The sequence below is a fragment of the Meleagris gallopavo genome, chromosome 3 (genome assembly GCF_000146605.3).
Source record: "Meleagris gallopavo isolate NT-WF06-2002-E0010 breed Aviagen turkey brand Nicholas breeding stock chromosome 3, Turkey_5.1, whole genome shotgun sequence".
In the NCBI taxonomy this organism is placed as follows: domain Eukaryota; kingdom Metazoa; phylum Chordata; class Aves; order Galliformes; family Phasianidae; genus Meleagris; species Meleagris gallopavo.
In genome coordinates, this window is record NC_015013.2 from 71723443 (window position 1) to 71732344 (window position 8902).

Sequence of the window (8902 nt, forward strand, 5' to 3'; positions counted from 1 at the left end):
AAAAAAAAACACCGAACTTCACATCTAGAAGTTACTTGTCAAAGCTTATGTTCCAGTTGTGCTTATAACATTAAAATACCTATGCATCATATGTATCATAAATTGAAAAGCACCCCCATCAGAGCTTCTTTTTATATGTGCTATTATGCAACTTTCCTAGATGCTGATATTAACTTATTCACAGTTTTGTGTATTGGTGGATTTTTATGTGGATTTAAATTGTTTGCGGTCAAAAAGTCTCTCTCACGTTGCTGGACAAATCTAGCCAAGCAATTATTTATTTTCTAACTTTATCTGTTTCTTCATTAACTGCACACTTCAGCCTCTTTCATCTTTCAGTCTCTGTTGTCTCTCTTTGCCTATTCAGTGTCACACACGGGCTGTCATATAAAAGACTGGAACAGGAAATGTTCTCTCAAAGAATCTGTGACTTCGTAGCTCGTAGTCTCTGATAGTAATGCTTGCCAGCAATGACAGTATGGATATCTCTACTGCTGATGTCATTTAAAATGGATGATGTTGCCCTGTTATATTTTGTTATAGAAAAGTTCTAAAATTTCTTGTAGGATGAGGAATTTTACAGAAATCTTCACGATTTTTCTTTTATTAGGCCACTAGATGGAGTACAAGTACCAGCCAGTTTATATTAGCTTGAGTTATTCCATATAATTCCTCACCAGCTCTAGAAAGCTTTACTGTCTTTTGGTCAAGAACTTAGTAATGTCGAATAGTCAAATATATTTATTTCTCAGCAGGTGCTGACAACAGCCCACCAAAACAAGCAGTCAATAGTGAAAGCCATTCATCTCGAAGGAGGAATCGACACTCCAGATCAAAAGTAACAAATGGAATTGGCAAGAAATAAGAATGGTGTCTGAAGATATTCTACCATGAGATGACAAAGAAATTCAGATTTGGCTCTGAGTTTCCAAATGGAAGATTGATTTTAAATTTTAAAAAAGTTGTTGAAGATAAGGATGGTCATGACGGAGCCACCAGTGTTGTGCAAATCATTGCCTGTTGATACTTGCCATTCACTGATTTAAATCTAGTTTCTTCAGCATGTGGCAACAAAAGCTAACGAAGAGTATGCTGGAAAGAATATAATCTTGTCATAGCAGGTACACCCTGTTTTGTGTTCAGGTGTTGCAAGTTTTTAATATCTTAGTTGAGGACATAAACACAAAGGATAGTAAGCTGATAATCAGTTTGCACGGTCGATGGGATTGTTTTATTTCACTGTGTTTTTGTTGTTGTGTAAAAGAATATGCAATCCTTTGACTAAAAGCAACTGCCAGTCTTTCTCAGTCTCACAACTTTTCTGTAAGGGATTCCTTAAATATTTTAAATTTCTGTACTCATATCCAGCTGCTTGCTTTTATTTAAAGGCTCTCCACACCTGGTGACAGTGTTTTACCAGCTAAGAAATGGGTCCAGATTTCTTGTAAAGGATGTGAAATTGCCCTTCAAATATGACTTTTTAGTTCTGTGTTGTCCATTTGCTTAACTGTTACGTACTCTTATTTCTTCAAGCTCTGTTAAATACTTAGATAAAACCTATTGCAAAGTAGAGAGGGAGGGCCGTGCATCTTACACTCAGTGATATCATTTAGTTGTTTTTACTGCAGTACTTAATTTTGCATTTTCAAGTTATTCTTTTAGCTGTATCATCTTGTGTTCAGTGTTTCTTTCCACTCTCCTTTAATTTGCCTCTGCCTCAGCCGGAACCAAGAAATCCCAGCTTCTTCAGACTGACAGCAGAAATGCTTTGGAGGCTCTGATGTACAGCCAGGCCTGGTGATAAGGCAGGTTTTCTGCTGAAGTTGAGTTGCTTACTGCTTCCATAAACAGTTATTTGCAAAGACTCTGTGGTCTTTGGCATCTGAGAGGTAGCATGATATTACTATGATATACCACGTTGATTTGGTATTTTCTGTCATGCAGTCAGATATCCAACAGCAAAAGGACTCTTTCATGCAGGTGCTGGGTTTTTTTGTTTGTTGTTTGTTTTGAAACATTAATTCTGATGTCTAGCAAAGTGGATAATGCACCATGTGTGAACAGACATTGTCAAGAAGTAAACAATCAAGAACAATCCATTCCTGTATTAAATTATCAAAATTATCAAAATGGTTTTGTGCCAATTAGATTTTGGGACTCATGGACTTCGTAGAAGTAGGTAGCTTAAGCTAATACCCATTAGTCATTAATCTGCAAAAGAGACTGGGGTTTTCTTGTTCCATGGTTAAGTTACTGTGATTTGCCACAGAGTAAATACTGAAGTAAAGGCAGCAAAGACTTGATACAAGTGTATGATACTGTAAATAGGAAAAAAGTATCCTGTGTAAGCCATGAATTCCTATGTGCCACAAATCGACATTTTCAATGCACTTAACTGTGTTGCTGCTGAATTCCTCAGAGGCCCTTTGTTCCCCTCCCTTTTCCAATCAAAGCAAGCGTACAACTTCAGAGGTAACATAGAAGCTGCTATTTAATCATTGATACGGTAACATTAAATGTTACATGAGAGAAATGATAGGAAGACTTTAAAGCTTTCCTGAAAGTACTTGGTTGTCATTCACTTCCATGTATAGTCTTTATTTGTGGTGTGCTGCATATTGATGAATGTATTTGTAGATTTCTTTGGATCTTCAGGCTTGTTACTTTTTTATTGTTTTGATTAATAAGTCAGTCTGTGTAAGACTGAAGAGTGGCATTGTAAATTTTCTATCGATTCAATACCAAAGCAAGAGGTTGGAAGTCCGATGGCTTGGATACATTAAGTAGTGTGGTTTTGAAAGGTGAGAGCCTGTTTTATACTTGCAACTGTGTGTACAAGGCCTTGCATGTGCACGCAGATGCTTAAGTACACTATCTAGTTGCCTGTGGGGATGAGCACACATTTTGTAAATGCAGACCTGGTGCTTGCACTGCTGAACTGCACCCTAAAAAAATATTGAAAAGGCAAATACAAAGTGTTGTCCTGGTGGAAGCTGATTCTGTATGCTGTTACAACAGCACTGGCCTAGAAGAAATGTTGTGTAACAACACCTTTTAAATATTTCCTAGGATTTTTCTGTTTGGTTGACTGAGTTTTCTTTGCTCCTTAAAAGAGGGAGGGCTACGGTGAGCATAAACTTAAGTCAACTCTTCAAACACTGCTTGGAAAATGACGTTTCCTGTCCTCTGTCAACAGTTCTGGCTGGAATTCACACGTGTTCTCACAAGTCTTCTGCTGACTGACAACTGTATTTTCAGCCCCATCATCTTTGGGCATGAGCTTTGTGCTAGCTCATGTTGGAAAGGTGCTTTTGATCACCGTTGTAAACTTAAAGTGATCCCACTTTTATCATTTAGTGTGCTATTGCTGAATTTGGAGTGTGTGATACCTACAGTGGCAAGTCACTGAGCTGTTTAGCAACAAGCATCCATGTATGAATTCTGCTGCTTGAACAGTATTTTGAAATAGTCACAGATGCACTGCTCCGTTTTCAACTACTCGTTCTGTCTCACTTTCTCATTCTTACTTTCTTGCTTCTGATGTTTTTCTTTCTCTGTCCTCTGGTGATCTCCCCTGCTGCTAATGACAGATCTGAATTGGCCTTCTGGAGGCTGTCCATTGATGCTGTCAGCCATTGAAGGGAGGCTAATTTGGGGCAGCATGGCATAAGCAGAGGGTCGTGGCATGAACTTTATGTGGTGGACTAAATGAAAATGAAGAGTTTTAAGATGCAGGCATGAAGTGAACCAATGCTAGCCTGGAGTACTTGATTCAAGTGCTAAAGTTGCTGTATAGATTATATACAGCACCTAATTAACTTTTTGGAGTGTGATTTTGACCAGTGCTTCTGTTACTCTTCTGTGAAGATGATGATTCGATGTTCCAGCTGTTAAAACTTTTAATATTTTTTACCATGTTATCACAAGAGGACACAAGTGTTACCATGTATTTAATAGTTTTGAATAGAATTGCTCTGTATCAATTGCAAAGTATTGTATTTTGCAATAACTCAGTAAATCAACCCGTGTCACCCTGTGTGTGTGCTTGTCTGTACCTGTAAGGCATAGGAAAAAATGACATACTACCTTCAGAAGTTACTGCACTATTGTGTGCAATTTCCTGCTGACAGCTAAAGCAGTTCCTCAGCAGCCTATTGCAGACACTAAGGTTTTACTGTGATTTATTATTTCCACGCAGCATATCTGATAGTATGAACGCTTGAATGTCTTCTGAAGCTTCTGTATTTTACAGGATGAGTCTTGTCTTAAATTTAGTTACTCTTTAGGAATTTGTTTTACTGTTGAGTGGGAGAACTGAGTTGCAAAATGGACTCAAGAATCACAGAATCATAGGAGTTGGAAGGGACCACTGGTAGGGTCACATAGTCCAGTCTCCCCTTCTAAAGCAGGTTCCCTACAGTAGGTTGCACAGGAAAGTGTCCAGGCAGGTTTCGAATATCTCCTGAGAGACTCCACAGTCCCTGTGGGCAGCCTGTGCTGGAGTTCTGTGACTCTCAAGCCAGCTGATGTTCAGAAGTATAAGCTGTGTTTGTGTGGAGGAAGATCTGAGGAGGAATCCCTACTGAGGACTGTTTACAATGGCTGATAGCGATAGGACAAGGGGGAATGGTTTTAAACTGAGACAGGGGAGGTTTAGGTTAGATATTAGGAGGAAGTTTTTCACACAGAGGGTGGTGACACACTGGAACAGGTTGCCCAAGGAGGTTGTGGAGGCCCCATCCCTGGAGGCATTCAAGGCCAGGCTGGATGTGGCTCTGGGCAGCCTGGTCTGGTGGTTGGCGACTTTGCCTGCGGGGCATGAAGACTAGGTGATCATTGTGGTCCTCTTCAATCTAGGCCATTCTATGATTCTATGACTATCGTGGCACGGTGGCAGTAGGTAGAGTATACCTGCTGTGAGCCATCTGCACAGTCTCTAGGCAGAGTTGGGGGGGGGACAATAACCAAGTCAGGTTTTACTTGGCACCATGTCTGCCTGCTCCCAGTTCCTTTTGGAGCTCCTGGTATGCCTTTCACACTTCTCAGCCCATCTGGGTCCAACAGGACTTACTAGTGAAAGCGTGAAGATAATAAGCTTTAAGGTTTACTGCATGGTTATTTTGAAAGGTTTTCAAAATGTTTGGTATCAAATTTTATTTCCAGCTCCTTCCTACATCTTTCATTTGGATTGTGTCTTCATTTGATTCTATCATCTCTCAGGCCGGAATTGCTGTCTCATGTTTGGACTTTGCCTGTCTCACAAAGATGCAATCCTGCTGCTCTCAGTGGTCTGATTTGTTTTATGGTAAGGCCAAGTGAGCTTTTACTTCAATTCAGGGAAGAAAAAAAAAGTCTGGGAAAGAATGTCAAATGTAAACATTGAATTCCTATAATCAGCAACGATGTAAGTGCCAGACTATACTGAGCATACACATGGGTTTAATTTTCATAGTTTTTGTGGTTCTCAGCTTGCAGATGATCATGGAATAACTGGATAGTTTAATTTATTTTTTATTTATTTTTTGAGTAGGGGAATTTATAGCAGTAGCATTCCAATGGATGTGATCCAAAATACGTTCTGCAGTTATTGTACCCCTCTAATCCAGTTCGTTGGCGGTTCTTGCTTTAAAAAAAAAAAGCAGTAAATGCATGTGAGTATGTAATATACTTAGAGTTCATTTGGTAGATACATCCCACCGAAATATTCAGAGCCTGATGGAGCACGGTCTTTGTGGCAGTGGGTTCTTACTGTGTGTCTGCACACAGGAGAGCATCTGAACCGTGTGTACAACGGGTGTTAATCTGCATCGCAGCCTCTAGGTGATGCTGTAACACAAATGCACAAATGCATCTGCGTTTTCAGATGCTGCTTCTAATTTTGGGCCACTAACTTTAGCCAGCCTGGCTCAGTTTTAAAGCCTTTTTAACTTCTGTTAACTTTAATTATGTGTGCTATATACACGGGCCTGCAAAGTGCCCATGTTGTCAAACTTGCCGCTGGACAACCAAAGCAAAATCAAGTCAAATGAGTAGCTTTGAGGAGGCTTTTAATTAAAACATGAAATGATAGCTGTAATCTTCAGAGAATAAGGAAGAGAAGGACTTCTATTTTGGTTGCTACCAAATGCACAGGCTACCAATTTGTGCCTTTCCTGTTTGAAGGCAGTGCTGCTCCACCAGAAGGACTCTGGGCTGAAGCTCTGGGCAGGGTCCCTTTGGCTCTCCTCCTATACCCTCTGCCTTTTTTGCAGGACTATGGGTCAGGACAGGGTGACCGCTTGTTTGGTCCTTGCTCCCAGAGCAGTGCTGCTCCAAGCCCACAGGCTCCGGTGCTGCGTGCTCGCCTGCACTTTAGCCCATTGCAATGCAGCCACAAGTTCATCTGCCTGATCAGATGAGCCTATCCCTCATCCGTGCACTTTGGGAAGGGGAAGCCACTATGTGCAGATTACAAGGGCTTTGTCTCTTTATGTGGCTCAGAGTTCACAATGGTTCAAGTAGGTGTTCAGAACTGCATACCATATGCAAAGAATTCCCCTTTTTCCTATAAAAGCCTTTTGTCAATCAGCGTTTATTTACTTATTTATTTAGGTTTAGAAAAGCCTCTCAGTCCCAAACCTCAGCAGGGCACCTGGCTTGTACCAGTTACCTTGACTGCTAACAGCACTGAGGTGTTGCTCACATTGTGAATGCAGTTGAAATATCAGGACTGAGAACGGGGAGGAGAAGCCAGATGCATTACGTAGAGCTGAATTGCAATTTCCTGGTGCCATTCTCTAAACAGCCCAGAATATCTCTCAAACTGAAGCGTTCCACTTGTTGACTTCAGGTTTAGGCAGCACGTGTCATTCATTCAGGCCCATTACATTTTGCAGTGATGATAGCATGACTGGCAGTGATGATCATTCACGCTGTCCGCTTTTCTTCTTGCACCACTTCAAAATCGAAGCATTTTCTTTCAAACAGTGCATAGAACGTGGCAACGTTGATGGGGCGGTCAGCAAGTTTGTGCTGAAGATTAGAAATGGGGACAAAGGGTAAGTGCCTTGTCTACATTTCCTCAGGAAGCTGAAGACAAAGACTAGAGTAAGATTCCAGATCTTTGGTTCCCATGCTGTAACCACAAAATTATCATGGGATTTGCTTAAAAAAATGTGTTTCTGTAGTAAATCCAAGAGTGTTATCTGCATTTCTTAATCCCTAAAAATGAAGACATACTGTGCTTTATAAAAAGGAAACAGAAGTGAGGTGACAGTACTCCCACCCTTTTAATATATTCTGATGTTTGGTTTGTTTTCCTGGGTTACTTCAATTTACCCACCTTTCCCAACGAGCTTTCATGACCAATGCCTTGACTGTTGATTTAAAACTCATGTTGACAGAAGGTAGGTAAACACATGTGGGGCAAAGTAGAGCTTCACACTGCAGTTTTTGTTAAGAGTGCAGTCATTGCTCTCTGGCTGCTCTGTGATTTGTGCTTTTGCTGTGCAAAGGCATGTGGAGCACAGTGCTTCCTGCCAGCTCTGTATTTTTCTGTCTGATTCTTGTTGCGTATGTTTGGCTTTCCAAGTGATGAAGCAGGCAAGCAGCTTGTGTTCCTCATTGCTCACCAATACAGATGATGCTGGTTGAATTAGAGCAGAACAGGCATCATGCAGAGGCTTGGAGTGAGGTTCTCGTGTTGGTTTTGAGTTGAAACCCACTTCAGGGGGAAATATTTGCCTTTTGGAAGACTAAAGCTTATAGTTTGCCCTCACATACGTGAAAAAAAAGACAGCTGGAACTGTCCTAAAATAAACAGTGTACAAACAGTGTGTTGATCTTCTGGGCTCCTCTCTGCTTGTTAGGGCATATGCAGAGGTGTGCTACGACTGCCCTGAGGTGTGAGATTATTTCAGACCTTTCCCTTTTCTCAGGTGTGTCCATTTGTCTTGAGCCACTTGTTGTCAGTCACTTGTCTCGCAGCTTACTTTCTGCAAAGTTGTACCTGTTTGGGGCCTCCATAATGATCATCACTTCTTTCTTGTGTGTCCAACTATCTACTTCCAACAAATCTCCAGAAAAAATTTCCAAGGAAAGCTGCAGCAACTGGTTAATGGCACAATCCTGCAACTCAGCAGCGCAGCTTTCAAGTGTTAGTGTTTGTCACTGGAACATGACCTCAGTTATGGAGGTGGCTATGGATGCTCCTTCCACGCCTCTGCTTGTGTATGAGGGCTGAAACTCCATGCCAAATAACCAGAGATTGCCTAGCTACTGCTGACTTAAAAATACACTGCTATACTTCACCAGGAGCACCAGCACTGACCCATCAATTCTCTTCCTGGAGGGATTTGATTTCTGCAAAGCCCAATGCCAGGGTAAGGTAGCACTGGCCACTACATATACTTAAACTTCCATGTAATGAGCAACTCCACAGAGTTATGGAAAAATGTGTTTGCTGTGGGTTTGTGTGCCCAGGCGTGCATTGCATGCTTACACCTGCACGAGGAGATTGCAGTGTGTGTCAGTTAATGGTTTGGCACAGTCCTGCCATGAATACCCAGAGTTTAAGGCCCTCAATTTTTTGGTTTTGCATTGCTGAGTGGCTGATTACCTTCCTGTCATGCTGTTTTCCTTATTTGGTTAAAACAAGAGAAACTTGTTTGTCCAGAGGGTGCACTCAATCCCACTGTTGATGTCATTGATGAAAGTATTAAAGAGCACCAGTCCCAGTACTGACTCTTGAGGGACACCACTTGTCACCAGTCTCCATCTGGACGCTGAGCCATTGACCACCACTCTCTGGGTACGATCTCACAACAAGTTCCTCGTTATATTTCCAATTTTGAGAGACAGATGTTGTGGGCGACCATGTCAAAGACCCTACGGAAGTCCAGATAGGTTACACTGGTGGCTCTTC

The 8902-nt window shown here is 41.4% G+C and overlaps 1 protein-coding gene across 2 annotated transcripts in view; it reads left to right on the forward strand.

Moving 5' to 3' along the window:
* The window catches only part of PTDSS1 (phosphatidylserine synthase 1), a 30224-nt gene extending 26188 nt beyond the window's left edge, over positions 1 to 4036 (forward strand). The window contains exon 13 of one of the 2 annotated variants that reach the window (XM_010709154.2): positions 753 to 4036. In XM_010709154.2, coding sequence (XP_010707456.1) covers positions 753 to 865 — 113 coding nt within the window. In that variant the 3' untranslated portion in view covers positions 866 to 4036. The remainder of the gene's footprint in view (positions 1 to 752) is intronic. The other variant, XM_010709155.2, reaches the window with a different exon arrangement.
* Positions 4037 to 8902: the final 4866 nt, after the last annotated feature.